The sequence below is a fragment of the Miscanthus floridulus genome, chromosome 5, assembly GCF_019320115.1.
Source record: "Miscanthus floridulus cultivar M001 chromosome 5, ASM1932011v1, whole genome shotgun sequence".
Classification (NCBI taxonomy): domain Eukaryota; kingdom Viridiplantae; phylum Streptophyta; class Magnoliopsida; order Poales; family Poaceae; genus Miscanthus; species Miscanthus floridulus.
Genome location: NC_089584.1, coordinates 148008 through 171559, shown reverse-complemented (window position 1 = coordinate 171559; position 23552 = coordinate 148008). Strand labels below are relative to the sequence as shown.

At 41.5% G+C, this 23552-nt stretch overlaps 1 protein-coding gene and 1 pseudogene across 4 annotated transcripts; one reads left to right on the top strand and one right to left on the bottom strand.

The window, feature by feature from the left end:
• Nucleotides 1-1765: 1765 nt before the first annotated feature.
• On the bottom strand, nucleotides 1766-6603 carry LOC136553229 (tubby-like F-box protein 12). 4 transcript variants are annotated; one of them, XM_066544605.1, is made up of 6 exons: nucleotides 6485-6603; nucleotides 5142-5289; nucleotides 4854-5046; nucleotides 3770-3857; nucleotides 3076-3208; nucleotides 1766-2973 (listed from the first exon to the last, which is right to left on the bottom strand). In XM_066544605.1, exons 2-6 carry the CDS (start codon nucleotides 5183-5185, stop codon nucleotides 2196-2198), a joined length of 1236 nt encoding a protein of 411 aa, XP_066400702.1. In that variant the 5' UTR covers nucleotides 5186-5289; nucleotides 6485-6603; the 3' UTR covers nucleotides 1766-2195. The 4 variants fall into 4 exon arrangements, with proteins under 4 accessions (XP_066400702.1, XP_066400703.1, XP_066400700.1 ...); XM_066544606.1 differs by having other exon boundaries at nucleotides 5142-5292; nucleotides 6485-6499; XM_066544603.1 differs by having other exon boundaries at nucleotides 4854-5289.
• A 7584-nt stretch (nucleotides 6604-14187) lies between these two features.
• On the top strand, nucleotides 14188-15615 carry LOC136451228 (uncharacterized; annotated as a pseudogene).
• The last annotated feature ends 7937 nt before the right edge of the window (nucleotides 15616-23552 follow it).

The following is a 23552-nucleotide window of genomic DNA, read 5'->3' as shown; positions in this document are numbered from 1 at the left end:
CTTCTAGGAGGTAATAAAAGCATAAGGAAAATATTTTCCAATTAGATCTAATTCCATATCCTATTAGGTCTCACTTGCATGCATGATGTAAATTGTAATCAACAAACTAATGTTCCTATGTTTGTGACAACGTGACATATCATGCTAAGATGATTTTTAAACATTTTTGTAACATTTCTTTTTTCACGTACGTTTGCATGTACGTCACTTGCTAAAATACACGTATATGCATGCTTAATATTTTTTGTGCTTAATCCTTTTATGTAATGTAGTCTTAATTGAGTTAGAATACTACACACACTTAAATATGTAACGTGTTAGCATGTAAACATGTTTTAGATCGCTAAAGTTTACGGCTCAGTTAACGTGTTCGATGTTGATATTCTTATTGTATATAACATATTTTTTTAGTTGAGCATGTGAACGAAAAATGGATTGTTCGAATTCATATTTTGATGTATGCGCACTTTAGTAGAACAAAATAATTATGCATGGTTACGAAATAGAAAAGGAAGGTTGCAGAAAAAGAAGATTACGGCAACAAGGAAGGGGCCACATGCGCTCTTGTATCTCCCGTAAATCCGTGATTTAGGGGATTTGAGAATAATTATTTTTTCTTTTTTAGGTTAATTACTTAATTAATCGCAAAATCTAAAAAAATCAATGGCTTAGATTAGTTTGAGGTATTACCTCCTAAGTAGGTAAAGTGGGTACCGTAACATTGCCTTTTTCTTTTTGAGGAACCGTTCATGTGCTTCTTGTGTTTCAGATCGAGGAAGAGATAAATTAAAGACGTATTGGTCGTGTTTCACAAGCCCAATATAATCTCTCACTATTACAAAAATAAAATTAAAGGAGATCAACGAAAATTAATTCCAATAGCTTGTAATAATTAATCCTATTTAGAATGTCAACCCACGCATGAACCATGATATGGCACTCCCAAGTCAAAGTTGAAGAAATCAATGCTGGCAAAAAGAAAATAATAAGTGGGCAGGAATTGAATCAACCAAGACACACCTTGCTAGCTATCTCTATCTGGCTGAAGAGGAGTGATTCTGATGGTTCCAAAGTTCCCTGCAAAAATGGCCCATGAATGAAACATGTGCTACGATGTATTTGCGATTTTTTTCCTTGCCTCGTTTATCATGCTCTCCTCTTCTAAATGCTATCTCTTCGAAACCGTTGAAGATCCATGGTAATACCAAAAATGATATCGATTGGTACAAGATTTTTCAGTTTTGCTTTCTCATCTAATGGTTAGAGAGACTAGATGATGGGACCAACCAGGATGAGGAGGGTGTACCAGTGGAGGCTCATGGTGGTTGTATGGTTGAGTCGTTAGACTTATCTAAACTTTAGCTCATCTTCTAGCTCTAGGCTGTCTAGATCATTAACAGCTAAATTTAGCCAACTAAAATTTAGTTGGTGATCCAAACAGACCCTTAAAATAATAATGACCGTACAGATAATCAAGATGTATGCGGGTTTATCTACGAATCCATAAAGAGACTTGAGTTTTGATGATGTAACCCACAAAAAATTAACTCGTTCACCTTCCTACCGGTGACTTCATCAAAATCGAGATCTGCCGACACAGTCTTTAGAAGGTGCTCATAGGAATAAAGTTTACGTGTGTACGTTTATAGGAGCGACTGTATGTGCGTATTGTGAGCCCCTACGTCTATAGCGTGTAATTCAGAAAAAATATAACCGGCATTCTTGCGAAACCAAGTGAAAATGGTAATTTGGGAAACCCACTTAAAGAGTGGAATGAAGAAATAAAGAAACCCAAATGTCCTAATAATAAAGCCATTTGAAAGTATTTCTGTAAACATCGCTCGTAACTAGATGGAGCAAGCAAAAGCAAGAAGGTTCAAAGTGTTATTATGTCTAGTACTAATAAACAAACCAGGATAAATCACTGCTACTATTGTGCTGAATGCTGATGCATATCTCATTCTTACGTGTCCCCTCCTTTCTTTGTTTCGGAGTCCCAACAATACTGTTCCAATTCCTCCCGCGTTCCTCATTTCCCCCTTCCTATCCTATCCATATGCTCCCCTCCTCTCCCCTCACCCCATTTGTGTTGTGATCTGTACATCTCAGTCTCCCCTTCCTCTTCTTCCACGCACCAGATCGAAGCTACCCCTGTTCCTCTGCGATTTGGGCTCGTCCTGTATCCTTCCTGTTGCTCAAAAGCTCGCTCCATTTTTTTTCAAGGCTGAAAGGCGACAAATCCACCAGGAATTCGGAGCACAGAGCTTTGAATCCAGGGGGCAAAAACGTTTGCTCATCTCCCTTGCGGAAAAGCGCCTCCTCTGCGTGTGAAAGTCGTGATCTGATGCTGAAGATGAATTCGAAGGCTGGGTTTGCTGCTGAGCTTGCTGTGACGATTCAGAATCTAGTTGTGGTGCAGCTATCAACTGGAAGTTCTTCACAGAAGCCACGGTCACCCGACCACCGAAGTTGAGGCACCAACACTGCAGCTGCTCATGCCACCTTGGCTCCTTATTGCGGAGAACCAAAGGCCTCTCCTTAGCCTGGCCACTGTCCTCATCTTGCTGAGCCAATCCGCTAATCTCTGAGAAGCGCGAGGAGCTGAAGTCCAAGGAGCGGTCTGTAACCGAGAACCTTGAGCTGGAAGAGGTGTTTGCACTGCGAAAGGATTCTCCAAAGGAGGATGAGCCAGGGATGAAGAGCTGCTTGGGTTGGCCAGGCACCATGCCTTCAGGGTCTAGCGCTGAGGCTGGGATGGAATGCATCGTGCAATTCATACGCCTGGGCCCCCTTGTGCCAAGCAGGTTTAGCTCATAGTTCACCCGGGCAATGGGGTAGCTAGCAGTGGGTACTTTTGGAGAAACCCTCCTAGAGGAGATTCTGCGGCTCCCGCGCTCACACGAGACAAGGCTCCCAGCATTGTGTGGTGTTTGAGTGTCATACACGACGAATTTAGTGCCAAGAAAATTTGACCTGTTGACACTACAATGTCAGGTCCAAACAGAAAACACCGCCCAAAGCTCACAAATAATTTGAGGTCAAATAGACATAGTGTAGTCAAGTAAGATACTTCACCTCATTTTTCCAACATAGCCATTACTTGATCGTGATATATTTTTAGGATCCACAGAAATGATGTACTCAGTATATGTTGTACGGCGATTCCTCTTAGCTGCTAGCAGAAATTTCCCATCCTCGCTGAGGACAGCTAAAACCCAAACCATCAAAGCATTAAGCAAAGTTATTTGTGATAACAGTTTATCCGATCTCACTAAGGGTATCAAAGAGTAAGTCTAATCCTTCTTTAATTTACTATCGTCGTAAATGTTAGATCACTGAGACGAAGCAATAATAGAACAGGAAACTGTATATTTGCATGCATCATGGCACACACAAAATTATAAGTTTTTCTAGTATCAGTTAAATCTTTTGCATTCCAAAAACTCCTCTTGTTACAAGGGGTAGTGGGAAACAAAATCTGGTACTGCTCTATTTCTAGGTCACTTTGTTCATATCTAATATTCCTGAATTTGAAAGGACTAAAACATAGCCCAAAAGCCACAGGAAGCAACACATTTGGTTCTCAACCAAATCTGATTTGGAAAATCACTAGAGCAAAGGCGTATCTATGGAATTAACTTAAACATTTTCCCCTATTCATATAAAGATGACAATAATAGTTTGCAGTTTTATGAAAAACTTCCAAATTTACATGGGATTGTTCAGAAGGATATTAATGAGAAAAACAGAGTGCATGCTTTATACTTACCAGGGCTAAGACATAGGTAAAGATAATAAGTGGACGTTGATTTGTCCCTTTTTATAAAACACTGGATTATTCCACTTCTTGGTCCCGGCTACACATGAAAAAACAAAGTTAGATCGATGCAAACATTTGTTGGTGGACATATATATTATACTGCAGAAACTGATCTCTACTTCTCAATTGCAAGAGACAAAATTGCTACAAGTCAGTACTTGATGAGCATTGTAACCATGGTTTTTTAGGTGTTGTGGTGTTGGGGACACACCTAGCGTGATATGACTAGTAATCTGGGAACTCTATTGATGAACTGGAAGGGGGAAATACCATGGCAGGATTGACTGGATAGCAGCAGCAGTGGAGATCGCCCTCCCTGGGAGGCTCTGATCAGCTAATTCTGCTTCTGCCTGCTCTTAATCCCAGCCACACTAGTGGTTATATCACCCACATGCGCGGCTGATGACACTTCCTATCCAATTGACCAGGCTCTAGAACTAGAGGCAGCCGCACACCCACATGAGCGGCTGAGGACACAGCTAGCTGATCCAATTGACCAGGCTCTAGCCACTAGAGGCAGCCGCACCCTTCTTCTTCCCAATATAGTGCTGCCCAGTGAACGAATCCACAACATAGCGACTAGCCGACTAGGATCTTGTGGTGTTGGGGTCACACCTGGACATCTGGGTGATGCCTCAAAACAACAAGATTGCAACAACCATTATTCCTATTTGCCACTTGACCAATAGACCCACAAAAAAGCTAACTAGATTAAATGATTTCTCCTGGGCTAACCGCTTGGAGAATGGGAGCTTGGGTGAGGTGATTTTTCATTAAGAAAAAATGGGAAACTATGCATGGATAAGCATGTACTGACAAGTATTTTGTAAATACATAAAGTGGTCAAGAATATCAGGTATATGCAAACAGGAGTATATTGGTTCCTAATATTTTGGGCAGCACAATCCTTTATTTATTCCAACTGTTTGAGAGTATAAATAATTGAGTGACACAAAAATAGAAGCTGCAAAATCGATATTCAATAACAGAGGTCTGCAACTTTCCACCCCTGGTAACTGAATTCAATCATTACCTGTTTAAGTGATACTGGAAAAGTGAGCTTCCCGCTAAACTTCGGACTCAGCACTATATCCTTGCATATCTCTCTCCATGTTCCACAGACTGCTGCACAAGCAACAACATTTTTTCGGGATGGCCAATTGCTCTCCCCTTCCTCAAGCCTTTTCATTACATCTCGAAGCAATTCAGGAGGAAGACCAACCCACCTGCTTTGATCAACTACTACAGATCTGTCGCTCAGAAATCCAACAGATTTCCCTCTATGATGACCAGACAGACCAGGCAAACCAGAAATCCTAACCTCAAAGCTTCGTCTTGATAAGCTACCAAAGCTTTCCCTAACATCACGGACTATGCTGCGAAAGGACATGTCCAGTGGAAAGTGTGCAACAACCAGAAGGCAGAAATCCAACGAATCTCTTGTGGTGATCAGGATCTTCAAAGCAAGTCTGCTAGCAACAGTACAGAGTATTCAAATGGCAAAGCATTAGTAAAAAAAACTCGACCTGCAGGGGTTACGACGGTCCCCGGGTTTTCCGTTTAAGAAGAAGATCTTCTCACACAGATCGAGAAAACCCCCGAATCCCTGCCCCCATCCTGACGCAGGAGGTGCCGTAACCCTGTGAGAACCGGGCCGGAGCCTTCCACTGCGCTTTGGCACATGGGGACGGGCGAGGGGATTTTTTTAACCTCAGCCTGAAATCCGCTCCCACAGGGAGTCGAACCCAGGACCTGAGGAGTGCCGCTGGGTCACCTAACCGACTGAGCAAGGCGCCCTTTGGCATGGCAAAGCATTAGTAACTCCTCGCCTTATACAATAGTACAGTACATACACCCAAAAAAAACACTGCCAACACAATATCGTGGCTGTGCCTTATCTTTTCTATCAGCCATTCAGCCGCAGCCTTCTTTGGTTTATAAACCATGTCAGCATCATGCTGAAAGCTAAGTCTTCAACCAAACAGGAAAAATAGCATGCACTACAAACTACCAAACAGGAAGAATAGCATGCACTACAAACTAAGCAGCCACCAAGGAAGACTATTAGGGATTAGAGCGTCTATGAACGCATCGAAGTCAAGCCTCAAGCCCATCGTAGAGAATACAATTCCCACTTGAATAGTGAATAGTCTAACAGCATCTATAAAGTCAATAACCAGTTCTTGATTCACACTTAGCACAAGATGATGGTAACATGGGCAACCAACCCCATCCCCTCTGATGGGGAAAGGACAACGGAACACAACATTAATTTAAGGCCTAACTGATTCATTCCGCAGGATGCAAAATTTTGACCCCCTTTATTGCAGGAGGAGAGCAGAATTTGACATTATTTCAGCACATTCAAAGAGTTCTACTTGGAATTAAGCATTGAAGATTTTCTTCGCAGTTGGAGAAATGGAAAAAGAAAAAGAAAGGAAACATTTTATTTATTTCCGCAGGAGTTAGCACAGAACATATATGTTGTTAGCATTAAGTAGCTCGAGAGGGGTGTGGCAAGGCAAGAAACGTAAGGCGAGAGGAGAGGTCCGGAACCGGACTAGGAATTCCTGGGCGGGCAACTCCAATTACTAAAATCAGATGAAAAACTCGCAGCTTCGATGGTACTAGTGAAGGACGAAGAAGAAGGGACATGAATCTTACCTTATGGACACCGCGGTCGTCGACCTACTCGGGAATTGCAAACCGGATGTGTGAAAAAGATCCGACTTTCACACGCAGAGGAGGCGCTTTTCCGCAAGGGAGATGAGCAAACGTTTTTGCCCCCTGGATTCAAAGTTCTGTGCTCCGAATTCCTGGAGGATTTGTCGCCTTTCAGCCCTGAAAAAAAATGGAGCGAGCTTTTGAGCAACAGGAAGGATACAGGACGAGCCCAAATCGCAGAGGAACAGGGGTAGCTTCAATCTGGTGCGTGGAAGAAGAGGAAGGGGAGACTGAGATGTACAGATCACAGCACAAATGGGGTGAGGGGAGAGGAGGGGAGCATATGGATAGGATAGGAAGGGGAAATGAGGAACGCGGGAGGAATTGGAACAGTATTGTTGGACTCCGAAACAAAGAAAGGAGGGGACACGTAAGAATGAGATATGCATCAGCATTCAGCACAATAGTAGCAGTGATTTATCCTGGTTTGTTTATTAGTACCAGACATAATAACACTTTGAACCTTCTTGCTTTTGCTTGCTCCATCTAGTTACGAGCGATGTTTACAGAAATACTTTCAAATGGCTTTATTATTAGGACATTTGGGTTTCTTTATTTCTTCATTCCACTCTTTAAGTGGGTTTCCCAAATTACCATTTTCACTTGGTTTCGCTAGAATGCCGGTTATATTTTTTCTGAATTACACGCTATAGACGTAGGGGCTCACAATATGCACATACAGTCGCTCCTATAAACGTACACACGTAAACTTTATTCCTATGAGCACCTTCTAAAGACTGTGTCGGCAGATCTCGATTTTGATGAAGTCACCGGTAGGAAGGTGAACGAGTTAATTTTTTGTGGGTTACATCATCAAAACTCAAGTCTCTTTATGGATTCGTAGATAAACCCGCATACATCTTGATTATCTGTACGGTCATTATTAGTTTAAGGGTCTGTTTGGATCACCAACTAAATTTTAGTTGGCTAAATTTAGCTGTTAATGATCTAGACAGCCTAGAGCTAGAAGATGAGCTAAAGTTTAGATAAGTCTAACGACTCAACCATACAACCACCATGAGCCTCCACTGGTACACCCTCCTCATCCTGGTTGGTCCCATCATCTAGTCTCTCTAACCATTAGATGAGAAAGCAAAACTGAAAAATCTTGTACCAATCGATATCATTTTTGGTATTACCATGGATCTTCAACGGTTTCGAAGAGATAGCATTTAGAAGAGGAGAGCATGATAAACGAGGCAAGGAAAAAAATCGCAAATACATCGTAGCACATGTTTCATTCATGGGCCATTTTTGCAGGGAACTTTGGAACCATCAGAATCACTCCTCTTCAGCCAGATAGAGATAGCTAGCAAGGTGTGTCTTGGTTGATTCAATTCCTGCCCACTTATTATTTTCTTTTTGCCAGCATTGATTTCTTCAACTTTGACTTGGGAGTGCCATATCATGGTTCATGCGTGGGTTGACATTCTAAATAGGATTAATTATTACAAGCTATTGGAATTAATTTTCGTTGATCTCCTTTAATTTTATTTTTGTAATAGTGAGAGATTATATTGGGCTTGTGAAACACGACCAATACGTCTTTAATTTATCTCTTCCTCGATCTGAAACACAAGAAGCACATGAACGGTTCCTCAAAAAGAAAAAGGCAATGTTACGGTACCCACTTTACCTACTTAGGAGGTAATACCTCAAACTAATCTAAGCCATTGATTTTTTTAGATTTTGCGATTAATTAAGTAATTAACCTAAAAAAGAAAAAATAATTATTCTCAAATCCCCTAAATCACGGATTTACGGGAGATACAAGAGCGCATGTGGCCCCTTCCTTGTTGCCGTAATCTTCTTTTTCTGCAACCTTCCTTTTCTATTTCGTAACCATGCATAATTATTTTGTTCTACTAAAGTGCGCATACATCAAAATATGAATTCGAACAATCCATTTTTCGTTCACATGCTCAACTAAAAAAATATGTTATATACAATAAGAATATCAACATCGAACACGTTAACTGAGCCGTAAACTTTAGCGATCTAAAACATGTTTACATGCTAACACGTTACATATTTAAGTGTGTGTAGTATTCTAACTCAATTAAGACTACATTACATAAAAGGATTAAGCACAAAAAATATTAAGCATGCATATACGTGTATTTTAGCAAGTGACGTACATGCAAACGTACGTGAAAAAAGAAATGTTACAAAAATGTTTAAAAATCATCTTAGCATGATATGTCACGTTGTCACAAACATAGGAACATTAGTTTGTTGATTACAATTTACATCATGCATGCAAGTGAGACCTAATAGGATATGGAATTAGATCTAATTGGAAAATATTTTCCTTATGCTTTTATTACCTCCTAGAAGGTAATATGTGATAAAAATCATCTAGATCGACAGCTCACAGTCATTTAAAGGTACCGCGGCAAAGCTCAAAAGAAAATGAAGAAGAAGAACATGAGTGATGCATGCACGAATCTGGTTGGGTCAGGTCATGCATTTATGCCACGGAACAGAAGCAGCATCTGGATCGATCGGAAGCATATATACACATGTGTTGTGTCTGAGTGCAGATGAAGCCGAACTGAAGCAGCTCTACTCCTGGTTTGGTTTTTCAGCATTCATTACACTTTATTTGAATATGATTTTGGCTGATTCAATAGTGTTCTGTGAGAAAGAATAAGCTGAAGTACGGATGATATAAACCGGCTGATAAGTTCGAAAGAACATAGCCACTTATTCCATTTGATAAGTTGATGTATTTTGACTAAAACATTATGATATATCAATATAGGTGTAGTTTGATTGTAAGTACTGTAGTTTCTTTTTATAAAAGTATATTACTACATACATGATTTTTTTTTATACAAGATTCAATTTTTTGGCGTTGCTGTGGTGTAGATTGAAACAACTGTATTTTACGATTTACAGTAATATAAAGGTAGACGCTCATATATCATGTCAACAAATGAAGGAGTGCTTTATTAATTGAAATTGAAATTTTTATGACCATCGCCGTGTCCACCAGTTAGCCATGCGGCCATGCATCACTGCAATGGCCATGGTTCAAAGTTTTCATGGATTTATTTAAGGGCTCTTGTCATGTCCCATTCGACTTCGACGTTTCATGGACAAGTCACATCCAAGTAGCTAGTAATGAATGCTGACGCGGCCGCTGTGCCTTTGTACACAAATTAACCACCAACACTAAGGCCTAATGAGGCTCACTAATCACCTTCCTGTGCTTTTTGACATGTTTGCTTATGACATAAGGTCGTATATATCACTATACAGTTACTCCATCCATTCCAAAAGAGTTATCATTCTAGATAGTTTTGTTATAAGGGCTCGTTTAGTTTGAGGAAGTTGGAATTTAGGGCTACTGTAGCACTTTCGTTTTTATTTGGCAATTAGTGTTCAATCATGGACTAATTAGGCTCAAAACGTTCGTCTCGCAATTTTCCACCAAACTGTGCAATTAGTTTTTTTTCGTCTACATTTAATGCTCCATGCACGGGCCGCAAACATTCGATGTGATAAGTACTGTAGCACTTTTTGGGAATTTAGGGTGGAACTAAACAAGGCCTAAGTTAAAGACCTGTTTGAATCGGTTAGGACTAGTTACTAACTAGGGTTAAAAATTAGTCTAAATTAACTGAGGTTGTCCCCCTAGTTTGTTAACAACCAGTTGGAGACTTGGCTTAAGAAATTAGACCCTATTTAGATAGACTAGAGCTAATTTATATATTTTTAGGTGGCTAATAATTAGCCCTTGGATATGAAACAAACCCATTGTAATATACTCTTAAGTTTAGTCGTCAACAACAAATATCAACTACTCCTTCCATTTCAAATTATAACTAGAGAGTCAAAGCATCTCAAGATGACTGAGTATGCCATGTAAGGCCGCCGCCGCCATCTCCCATAGCTGCAACAACATGCTCGAATGGCCAGCAACAACCGATGTGAGCCGCACCAAAGAGGGCCTAAGGTGAAGTACTCGCTTGAGCTGCCAAAGCTAGCGAAGCAAAGAGGTACCACGTGGCACAAGGAGATATATAGGACACTGAGTCATGTATCAAATGCCTATTAATAGAGCGTCCAACAGAAATATTTGTTGAACCGTGATTGCAACTATATATAATCCGCTTGCACCATCTTAAACCTTCCTTATGCTTGGTGCTAAAAATCATAATTATATATGGGACCCACATGTCGCGCATAATATTAATCCTATTATATGCCTGTTGATGACCAAATCAACAACCCATCTCAGCCTCTAGAGGAGAAGTTATACAAGGCTACGCCTCGCCCGACCCCCCGAGGGTCTGGATTTGCCTCGTCCGACCTGGGGGCGGGAACTCCGCTTCGGCCGACCCTCAGGGATGAACTCCGCCTCGCCCGACCCCTCGAGGGTCTGGATTCGCCTCATCCAACCTAGAAGCGGAAACTCTGTCATGGTCGACCCCAGGGACGAACTCTATCTCACCTGACCCCGAGGGTCTGGGTTCGCCTCGCCCGACCTGGGGCAGGAATTCTACTTCGCCCGACCCCTGAGGGTCTGGGTCCACCTCGCCTGGGCGAGGACTCTGCTTCGCCTGACCCCTAGAGATCAACTCCGCCTCGCCCAACCCCGAGGGTCTGGGTTCGCCTCGCCCGACCTGGGGTGGGGATTATACTTCACCCGACTCCCAGAGACCAACTCCGCCTCGCCCGACCCCGAGGGACTGGGTCCACCTCGCCCGACCTGGGGACAGGGACTCTGCTTCACCCGATCCCTTGGGACAAACTACGCCTCGCCCGACCCCCACAGGTCTGGGTACGCCTCGCCTGATCATTGGGGTCGGGCCGCCCTAAGGAGACAGGTAAGATCCGGGGTTGAAGGCTGTGCTTTTTCACGGAGACAGACGTGCCGGTTTAGGAGACATTGCCGAAGTAGATTAGGAAAGCCTTGTTCGGTTATTCATGGAAAGACCAGTCGCCCTATAAATATGTACAGGGTGATGGCCGATTGCGAACACACAATCGAACAAATCAATCTACTACATTATTTTGCATCTACTATTTTCTCTCAGCTCTAGTTTTTGCTTCTTGTTCTTCGTTGCCGTCTACTTCATTGCGATAGCGAGTACAAGGTCCTAGGGGCGGTCAGGCCGACCTAGGACAGCCCATCGCCGCCGCTCTCCCTGATAGGGTCCCTTCTAGGAGCGTGGGGTGTCGGGTCCCAAGAGCTCTCGCTGGCGTGTCTTGTGCATCGCGCTCCCGACGAGACTCCCCTTGCTACGTGTCTTGCGCACCGCACTCGTCGTCGGGGGCACACGTGACGTGTTCGTGTGCAAACACACTTTTTGGCGACTCCGCTGGGGAAAGAAGGAAGATCAAGGTACATCTACGCCGCCGTCAGTCATGTCTGGCAGCAAGATCCCAAAGCCCACGGATATCAGCACCGACAACATCATCAAGCCTACCTTTGATGAATTGTCCGAAGAGCATCGCCAAGCTTATGAAGCATACAAGAAGAAGCGTGAGGAGGAAGAGATGGATAGATTCCTTGCTAACTTCAACAAAGATCGTCAAGGTAATATCACAGCAGTCGGCAAGATCACTTTCCCTCCTCTACAAGGCAAAGAAAAGGTACAAAATTCTATAAGTAGCGCTTTTTCTCCTGAACAGTTGGCCGAATTAGAGTTTTGTGTTGCACATAATAATGATCTTCTTAATGAGGCTATGATAAATATGATGAAAGCTAAGGAAAATACGCCGCAGCCCTCTAATAGTCATATTGGTGCATCCACTAGTGCAGTAAACCCCAACACAACAGCACCTAGTGATTTATCGGAATTGCCACAACAACCCACATATGGCATGCCGATGAATTTCTTTTCTGGGCAGCAAGCTAAACCTGGAAGTGAATTAATGGTAATGCCTACATATACTAATCCCATTGTTAGTGTACCGTCTTTGGTAGTTTCGGCACCAAATAAAACCATGCCACAATGTTCTACACCGTCGATGCCTACATCACATATTTTAAATACGAGCAACACTCCTATAAATTCTATGCCACCACCTAGGGCACTCCCAACCAATTTAGGAGAAGTTATGGCGGGGTTATGAGAAGATATACATAGGATGTTTGTTGAGTCTTTTGGGGTTGAACCAAAGGTTAGAGGATGAACTTATCAAAAGCCGTACCCATCCTGCTTTGATGCTATTGCTTATCCTCAAGGTTACAAGGTTCCTGAATTTTCTAAATTTAATGGCGAGGATAGCAAAACCACATGGGAGCACGTTAGTCAATATCTTGCTCAATTAGGTGAAGCGGGTTCCACGGATGAGTTGAAAGTTCGCTTATTTCCTTTATCTTTAACCGGTACAGCTTTTTCATGGTTCTCTGCTTTGTCTCCTGGTTCTATTACAACATGGTTGCAGCTAGAACAAAAATTCCATGATCATTTTTATAGCGGCGATAATGAACTTAAGCTATCACATCTTACATCGGTTAGACAAAGGCATGATGAATCGGTTTCAGATTATGTCAAAAGATTTAGAGATGTTAAAAACCGGTGCTATAGTCTCGTGATAGGAGAAAGAGATTTGGCTGACCTTGTGCCTAATGGTTTCAAAACTCACATTAAAGAAAAATTAGAAGGTTATGAATTTCTAACTGTTAACCAAGTCTTGCAGCGAGCTTTGGCTCAAGAAAGCCGAAGCAAAGATGTCAAAGATAGTTATAAGACTAAAACTGATCGTCCTCGCATGCATGTTATTGATTATAATTCTAGTTCGGATGATGAAGTTGATGTCTATGCTGCTGAATTTGTTTGGCCTTCAAAGGCCAAACCATATGCTTGTAGTGCTCTTAAGCCGATTCGCAAGAATCATGAAGAAGAGATGAAGTTTACTTTTGATATTGCTAAATGTGATAGGATTTTTTATGCTTTGCTGCAAGACAAGTACATTAAAATTTCACATACTTTACCGCCGTTTGAGGAGCTGAAACGGCGAGCTTATTGCAAGTATCATAATTCTTTTTCTCATGCTACTAATGATTGTAATATGTTTCGGCGACAGATCCAATTGGCTATAAACGATGGACGATTGAGCTTTGCTAAAATGCAAGTTGACAAGACTCCCTTTCCCATGAACACTTTAAATTTGGAGGGGAAGAAGGTGTTACTTCGGCCTGAACAAGCCGAAGCTGCTAAAGGGAAGTCAATGGTTGTTATCGGCGAACCAAGGGTCATAACCACCGATGACAAGGTCCTGGGAAGAGAGGTTGTGCTTGAGAAGGCCCCCAATGGCAATGAGACATTAAAAATCACTATGAAAACTCATGTACTTGGGGGGCAAGCGCAGCAAGGAAGTCATGCAAAATTCATCAAGCCTAAAAGTCCAGAGGTTGGCAAGTGGAAGGTGAATGAGGCAAAAGCGCAACAGAAGAAGATCAAGAGCCAACATTTGATATGTTGTTGTCCAAGTATGCCAAACAAGCGGCCGGTTCTAGCTCCAATCCGCCATCACAAATGAAGCGTTCAAGGTCACCTCCATACCATCAATTTCAGCAACAACATGTTCCATATGGGCCATGGGCCCCTGCACCATGGATGGCGCCATTTCCCTATGCGCCATATTATGCAAGAGATTACTATGGAGGATGGGAGCAGCCCCCAATGGCTCCATATGCTTTTCATCCTAGGTGGGCAGCACCTAGAAGACCTATATTTGAGAGGCTAACTCATTCCGCAAAAGGTCGTTTGGGCAATGGTACTAATTGGACATCACAAGCGTTTCCAAAGAAGATGGTGAAGCAAGAATGGCGTGCTAAGTCACCAAGTGCTGGAATTTCAGAACCAGCAGGTAAGCAAGAAGGGAGGTCTACAAGTGCCGATGTTATCAAAATTGGCACTAAAGATGTGGAGATCAAAGACCTAGGTAAAGGGCCGATTATTATCAATAATCCAGCTAAATCTAGTGGTGTCGTGGCTGCTGTACAGTTAGGTTCAGCAACTATTGATCATGATGCTAGTACCAGCAGCGCCAAGAAAATTGATCCTAAATATACCCAGCCGATATGGTGTCCTCCTAGCTTGTCCAAGACTAAGAAGAGGAGGCTGCAGCGCATGAGAACTCAGCAAAAGGAGGAGGAAAAGACGGAGAAGCTAAGGGACGAATTCTTCAACCAAATTCGACCTGTCATCAATCCGAAACAAGTGTGGAAGCCTAAGGTTGATGAAAAAACAGCAGCAACTCCACCTGTTCCAGTAGCTGTTACTCCAACTCAGGAAGTACATGAGGCTGTCCCAGCCTCAACCATGTCACCTACAGCACCTCCTTCATCACAGACACCGCTATTTACCTTGGGAGATGACGAAGAGATGGTGGATTTTGAACCGACACCCAGCAGGGAAGGTATGGATATCAATATGGTTTATTATCTACCCGCTGAGTATCGTGTTGTTGGTGAGGAAGGAGAAGTAGCCTAGCTGGATTTCGGTCCCAAGAATGCTATCTTTGAGAAGCCTAAAGAACCGGTGAAGCACTTGAAGCTGCTGTACATCAAGGGTCATATTAATGGATCGCCGGTTGCTAGAATGCTTGTTGATGGTGGAGCTGTGATTGATCTTATGCCATATTCAGTTTTCAAGAAATTGGGGCTGCAAGATGAAGACTTGAAGAAGACCAATATGGTGTTGAATGGCTTTGAAGGCAAAGAACCGATAGAAGCCAAAGGAGTTATTTATGTGGAGCTCACGGTTGGAAGCAAGACTTTGCTGACCGCATTCTTTGTCGTCGAGGTGCAAGGTAATTACAATATGATTTTAGGCCGCGATTGGGTACACGCTAACCAGTGCGTGCCTTCTACCATGCACCAATTTCTAATCCAATGGGTAGAAGACGAGGTGGAGATGATTTATGCAGATACATCGGCTTGTGTTGCTTTGGCCGATGCTATGGTGGATTGGCAACATCCTGAAGCTACTTGTTTGACGGGACGCAATGATCTTCCAGAGTTTGATTTCCTTAGTGCTACAAAAAATGGTTTTGTGCCCATCATGTTAAAGCCGATTGGTGGTGATCGGCTCAAAAATATAATGTGATTAGATGAATCCTAGCCTAGATTGGTTGCAAAAGCGTCTCGAAAATTATCGTTCTCAAGAGATCGATATGCATGAATCCATAGAAGAGCTAGAAAATATGGATAAGCTAGGACAAGGTTTTACATCGGCCGATCCATTAGAGGACATAGACATTGGTGATGGATCAGTTCCTAGGCCGACTTTTATAAACAAAAATCTAAAAGTCGATTACAAGTTGAAGTTAATCGAGCTATTAAAAGAATATATTGATATCTTTGCTTGGGAATACCATGAGATGCTTGGATTGAGCCAAGAGTTGGTAGAACATCGGCTGCCCATTAAGAGTGGTTTTAGACCTTTCAAACAGCCAGCTAGAAGATTCAATCCCAAGATGTATGACCGGATCAAGGAGGAGATCGATCGGTTGCTTAAAGCTAATTTCATTAGACCTTGTAGGTATGCTGGTTGGATTTCCAATATTGTACCCATGGAGAAGAAAGGATCCGGCAAATTGAGAGTGTGCATTGATTTTAGAGATTTGAACAGAGCTACACCCAAAGATGAGTGTCCTATGCCTATAGCCGATATGCTTATTAATGATGCTTCTGGACATAAAGTTATTAGCTTTCTTGATGGTAATGCGGGGTATAACCATATTTTTATGGCTGAAGAAGACATATCCAAAACGGCTTTTTGCTGCCTCGGTTTTCTTGGTTTATTTGAGTGGGTAGTAATGACCTTTGGTTTGAAGAACGCCGGTGCTACATATCAAAGAGCTATGAATTTAATCTTTCATGATTTACTTGGGGTCATTTTAGAGGTTTATATTGATGATATTGTTGTCAAATCGGATGTCATTGAACCACATTTGGTCGATTTGCATTTAGCTTTTGATAGAATGAGAAAGTATAATTTGAAGATGAATCCTTTAAAGTGTGCTTTTGGTGTATCAGCTGGAAAGTTTTTAGGCTTCATTTTTCACGAACATGGCATAAAGATAGATCCTAAGAAGATTGACGTTATCCAGAAAATTCAGATTCCTGGATGCAAGAGAGAAGTGCAAAAGGTCATTGGCAAGGTCAATTATTTGAGGAGATTCATAGCTAACTTGTCGGGGAAAGTTGATGCTTTTACACCTATCCTTCGGTTGAAGAGCGACACTGGTTTCACTTGGGGGGCAAAACAGCAAGAAGCATTTGAAAAGATTAATCATTATCTGGTTACTCCACCAGTATTGAGAGCACCCAAACATGGACAGCCGTTTAAGCTTTATATTGCAGCGGAAGATAGAGTAATTGGTGTTGTTTTGACACAAGAAACTGAAGGAAAGGAGCATGCTATTGCATATTTGAGTCGTCGTTTGTTGGACGCTGAAACAAGGTACACCTTTATTGAAAAATTATGCCTTTCACTACATTATGCTTGCACAAAGTTGAGGCATTATTTATTATCTCACTACTAGAGAACAGACTTTAGAACGATGTCCCAATTTGGCATTAGCCTCGGCATTGTTTGCCCCCGGGACTAAAGGTTCCTGCCCAATGGTCGTCCGTGGGGCAGGGATCTTTAGTCCCGGTTGGTAATACCAGCCGGGACTAAAGCTTTTAGTCCCGGTTTGGGTGATGCCCCGGGAATAAAGATTAATCTTTAGTCTCGGTTTGGCCCCCTAACCGGGACTAATTATCCCGGCCTATAGACCAGCTCATTTCTTCCTCCCCAAGCCCGAGCCATTCCATTCAAACTCACTACCTCTGTTCTTCAGCTTGCTGTTGTTCTTGCTCTCTCCCCCTCCATTGGTGTTGCTCTTCGATTTTGGAGGTAACAAACTTAATCCTCTTATGTTTTATCAGTAGCTTATCTCATTTTGCGATGTAGATGCATGTGTAACTTTATATGTTGGACTTTATTATGATTTTATGTCATTTTTAGCTCAAAATCACATGATGATTTGCATATATGTTTGGATAAACAAAAGTTAAATTAGTTCATCAAAATCACTTGATAGTTTAGTATTGCCAGTATATGTAGTACATTTCATGGTTTAGTTAGATAAATAAATATTTTTATTTTTTTAATATATTACTTTAGAAATGAGAAATTTACAATAGTTTGCAAAAATAAGTATAGAAAGTAACTTGATATGGTGGATTTGATTATGATTTCTATGTCATTTTTAGCTCAAAATCACATGATGATTTACAATAGTAAAATCACTTGATAGTTTGGTATTTTACTATTATACATAGTACATATTTCATGGTTTAGTTAGATAAATAAATAATTTTAGTGTTGTTTAAATATATTATTTTAGAAAATATGAAATTTACACTAGTTTGCAAAAATAAGTATAGAAAGTATATGACAACTGGTACCGGATCCTCGACCTCTCGTTCGGTTGCGAAACCACTAAGGCCAGAACTCCCTCTCATTATCTGCGGCAAGTGTAAGCAGAAGATTGTGATGGAGTACCGAGTCAAGAGACAGGGACCCAACAAGGGTCGTGTTTTCTACAAGTGCCCGGATCGCAATGTGAGTTTCTTACGCATTTGATTATTATGGCTAATTGACCTTCTTTTCTTGAATATTTTTGACTAAATATTTTTTGGCTTTAATTTCAATGGGAGGGCAATGGATGCGATGGTTGGTACTGGGAGGAAGATTATGCTACATACGTGTAGAATTCGGGTGCGCTTGAGGTAGCGGCTGCTGATGATGAGGCAGTGAGCCAGCAGGAGAAGCTTATTGATATTCAATAGACTAATGATTTGTCTATTTTAGTTACGTACGGTCACGAAATAATTATGTTACTGAAGTGCATTGTAGTTTTAGTGTGTTTAGTGATAGTTGGGATTGCTTACGTTGTAGCCAGGCTTAGTTAATTAATCAACCGAGTGTGTGTCATCTATGTTGTGTAATAAAATACTTAATTATGTTCAAGGTTTTCATAATTTATCGTGTAATGCAGATTATGTCACGCCATTGGATGTACAATGCCGATCGCCGCTCCCAAGACTTTATTAAGGGCGTGCACTATTTCTTAGGTGTGGCCGAGGCAAATAAGCGGGATGGTTTCATGTGTTGTCCATGTGCCCTATGTAAGAATTTAAAGGAATATTCAAGCTCAATGAGTCTTCATTTACATTTGCTTAAGTCAGGTTTCATGTCAAACTATATATGTTGGACTAAGCATGGAGAAAGCGGGGTCATGATGGAAGAAGGTGAAGGAGAAGATTTAGACATTGATGACATTATTGCTCAGTATGGTGCCTTTGATGATACTACAATGGGGGGAGATGAAGAAGAGGTAGCGGCAGAAGATGATCTCGGTGATGCTCTTGGTGATGCCATTCGTGATGCACAACAAGAATGCAAAAGTGAAAAAGACAAAGTTAAGTTCGAGCGCATGCTTGAGGATCATAGGAAGTTGCTATACCCGACGGCCGAAGAGGGGCAAAAAAAGCTGAGTACAACACTAGAATTACTACAGTGGAAGACATTTATTCAATGGCGCAAACACTTCATCATCATTCCTAGGGTGCCACCGCTTCCCCTACCTCACCCTAGGTACGAATGAAAGTGAATGAAATATTATTTTCCATTAATTTTATATTGGCTTCAAAAATAATTGACTCACAACTTGTTTTTGTAGCAGGGTCTCCCCCCAGCCTAGCCCAATCATTCATTCCCCATCTCATCACAGCGTCGCGGGGGGCGAGACGACTTCATCCCCACGGCGATCTCCAACTCCTACACCGGCCCCATCGCCTCCACAACGATCTCCAACTCCTACACTGGCCCCACCGCCTCCACAATGATCTCCAACACCTCCACGCCGGTCTCCAACACCGGCCTCATCGCCTCCACGCCGGTCTCCAACACTGCCCCCACCCCCTCCACAGCGATGCACTACAGAGACGTCTAAGGTCCCGGCGGCAAAGAAGACCCCGAAAAAAAGAGTTATTTCTCAAGAAATACTTCCTGAAAAGACTGATGAGCAAATAGCAGCTGAAGAAGACAAAAAAGTGAAAGATTTTTTTATAGATATCCAAAAGCAGAGACAAGCAAAGCTTAAGGAGAAGCCGTACTTTTACATACCACGAGATCCGCTGAGGCAGAAGGTCGAAGCTCACAATAAAAAGATGCTTAAACTTCGTAAGCCACCACCACTATCAGACTATGACCGCTCCCTCGTGAAGTCACATGATGCAGATAAGAAAAGGAAAAGAGCATCAGGGAAGGATGTCCCACAGCTCGGACAACAGAAGCAACCAATGCAAAATCTTGTTGTTGCTAATAAATATGGTTCCAACATAGAAGTCTATCGACTAGACAACTCTGGAGAAGTGTCGGTTCAAGACCTTAATGCTTTTTTTGAACTAACTGGTTTAACCTTGGATCAATTGATGGGCAAAGCTCCAATCTAGAACCTAGAAGTTGATACCTGGAAGACTTATAAATTTGGCAAAAGTCTGTACAACCCTACGGCTCTGAATGAATTGGGTACGCAAATGTACTTGCTCAACAAGTGGTACATGCAGGCGTGTGGTAGGGGTGAGGAGTGGATCTTTGTCAGATTTAGAGACCATCATTACTTCCGTGGCGATGACATCTTACATATTAGTTTCGAAGAATTGCATCAACTATACCACATGGACGCTCTGGACAAATCAATCATTAGCTGCTTTTGTTTGTAAGTGATTCTTATTTTTATTTAATAAACTCACTTCCATGCGTATGTGTATATAATTATCCTCACATATAACTTATATTTATATACAGATTCCAGATGTCAGAGCTCCAAAGAATACAAGACACCAGTGTTGGCTTCATTGATCCTTATATCGTATTCAAAACTGATATTATTGTCAAGGAGCAGTGGGTATCTGAAGCACAGAAGAATATCATGAGGTTCTTCGTGAAGCAGCATGACAAGACAACAATACTTTTCCCGTACAACTTTGAGTAAGTGTTAATAATAATGTAGTCTACACATTTTATGTAATATCAATACAACTTATATGCATGTACGTGTGTATATAAACCAATGCAGGTTTCACTGGATACTCATTGTCATTGAGTTAAACTCAAGTCGGTTAGTAATCTTGGACTCGTTGAGAAAAGAGCGGGCACTATACCAAGATATGATAGACATTATCCAGGGGTAATTTTGATCTCTCGCGCACAACTATTATTGAATAGACTTTGCCATAATTTATTCACGATCGTACATTATTGGTCGCACAGGGTTTGGAAAGAGTTTATTCGGCAACACCGCAAGGATTGCAAGGCACCACTTAATGTAGTTGAAATACTAGTAAGTTGTACTATATATACTTCCCCACGTGTTTAATTACTATATCGTACTTCAATTTACGTGTGAGATGATGAGAATAATCTTCTTCTCATACAGTGGTGTTTGCGGCAGCAACCAGATAATAACTTGTGTGGATACTACGTTTGTGAATTTATCACTGCACACATAAGAAGAACTCCTGAAGATGTCCTCAGAGTACGTATATATCAATTTTTTATTTATTTTTAAATGAATATATATATATATATATATTAATACTTTTTCTTTTATTTCAAATGCAAGACTGAATGGTTGAAACAAAGGGTCATGCAAAAAGACCATCTGAAAGCAGTTCAAGAGTCAATAGCAGGATTTCTTCTAGAAAATGTGCTAAATCCCAACGACGAGTTCTACTTTGATCCTAAGGAATAAATGATGTAAATTAAATGTTTATTGATATCGTTATTTTCGAGAACAAGATTATGAAAGTGTTGTATATATACATATATATCTATAATATATATAGTTTCATACTTTATTCGAATATAATAATGCTCGAGATGAGAATTAGATGTAATTATATGCATGCGTGTATTTATATTAACAGCGTAGAATACGTACATAAAAACATATTATATATTAAACAAATATGTGTAACTGAACTGAAAACAAATTAAACAAAAAAAGAAAAAGAAAATGAACCTTTAGTCCCGGTTAGGGTTACCAACCGGGACTAAAGGGTGTGGCCACGTTTGCTCGGCTGGAGGGCCTTTAGTCCCGGTTGGTAACACCAACCGGGACTAAAGGGCCCTTTTTAGTCCCGGCTCGATGACCCGGGACTGAAGGTTCCACCTTTAGTCCCGGGATCATTGTCCCGGCACGGTAATCGGGACTAAAGGCCGTTACCACCCGGGACAACAAGGCCATCCTATAGTAGTGTCTAGTGCTTGCACAGTAGCGTGTCAAACCGATGTCATTAAATGTATGTTGCATAGACCAATTCTTAGTGGTAGGATTGGTAAGTGGGCTTATGCTTTAATTGAATATGATTTGGCCTATGAACCTTTGAAAGCTATGGGGGGGCAAATTGTTGTTGATTTCATTGTTGAGCATCAGATTAATGGCAGGCATAATGTTGTTCTTGACCTTGTTTCCCTAGTACCATGGAAATTATATCTTGATGGTTCAGTTTGTAGCAATGGCCAAGGTGTTGGTGTTGTTTACATTTCTCCATATGGTGCTGTTTTTGAAGCCTCAAGCCGCTTAGAATTCTTTTGCACAAATAATCAAGCCGAATATGAAGCTTTACTGTTCGGGCTAGAGTTGTTAGCTGCTATAGGTGCTACACATATTGAGGCTTTTGGTGATTCGTTGTTTATAGTGCAGCAAATATCTAAGGTTTTTCAATGTTTCGATGAATCACTTAATATTTATCATGATACATGTCTAGATATTATTGCTACCTTAGATTCCTTTAGTATTGCTCATATATCTAGACATGAAAATTGGAGAGCAAATGAGTTAGCACAGCAAGCGTCCGGCTATCACGTTCATCATGGCGTGTTTTACATCTCTCAAGAGCCGATGTCTTGTCTTGCTACGATAGGCAAGGCCGAACCACAGCCCGCCGATTCGGCCACTAATTTTAAAGCTTATGTAGGTGAGGACAAAGATTGGAGGAAGCCCATTGTTAATTATCTACAAGATCCTAACAAGAGGGTGGACAGGACGGTACGGCGGATGGCTTTCAAGTATGTATTAATTGACGATGATCTTTATCGCCGAACTGTCGATGGTATTCTTTTGAAGTGCTTGGATGAGGACCAAGCCAGAGTTGCTATGGGAGAGGTATATGAAGGTATTTGCGGTACACATCAGTTGGCTCACAAGATGAAGTGGTTACTACGGCGTGCTGGTTTTTATTGGCAGACGATGATTAATGATTGCTTCAGATATTACAAGGGGTGTGAAGCTTGTCAAAAGTTTGGTAATATTCAGCTAGCTCCCGCTGCTATGTTGCATCCTATTGTCAAGCCGTGGCCGTTCAGAGGTTGGGGATTGGACTTTATTGGACAGATTCATCCTCCGTCATCAAAGGAACATCGGTTTGTGCAAGTTGCTACTGATTATTTCACCAAGTGGTCTGAAGCAGTACCTCTCAAAAATATGACACATGTGGAGGTAATTCAATTCATAACCGAGCACATTATTCATAGATTCGGCATTCCTCAAACATTAACCTCGGATCAAGGGTCATCTTTTATATCATGTCAAGTTCGAGATTTTGCCGAATTATATAGGATAAAGTTGTTGAATTCCTCTCCATATTATGCCCAAGCCAACGGACAAGCGGAGTCCACAAATAAAATATTGATTAAGCTCATCAAGAAGAAGATTGAAGATAATCCTAGAAGATGGCATGAGGTGTTGTCCGAGGCTCTTTGGGCGCATAGGATCTCCAGGCATGGTGCAACTAAAGTAACTCCATATGAGCTTGTATATGGACAAGAGGTCGTTTTGCCCGTGGAGGTAAATCTGGACGCCTTGAGATTAGCCAAGCAAAATGGTTTATCGGCGGTGGATTTCCACAATTTAATGATGGACAATATTGACGAGGTCGCCGATAAGAGATTAGAAGCATTGAGGGCTATTGAGAGAGACAAGC

Coding starts and splice junctions, on each gene's coding strand:
- LOC136553229 (XM_066544603.1), bottom strand. CDS start 5,210: ATGTCCTTTCGCAGCATAGTCCGTGATGTTAGGGAAAGCTTTGGTAGC. Junction 3,209..3,769: donor TTACCTATGTCTTAGCCCTG/GTAAGTATAAAG, acceptor TTTGGGTTTTAG/CTGTCCTCAGCGAGGATGGG. Junction 2,974..3,075: donor GGCTATGTTGGAAAAATGAG/GTGAAGTATCTT, acceptor TAGTGTCAACAG/GTCAAATTTTCTTGGCACTA.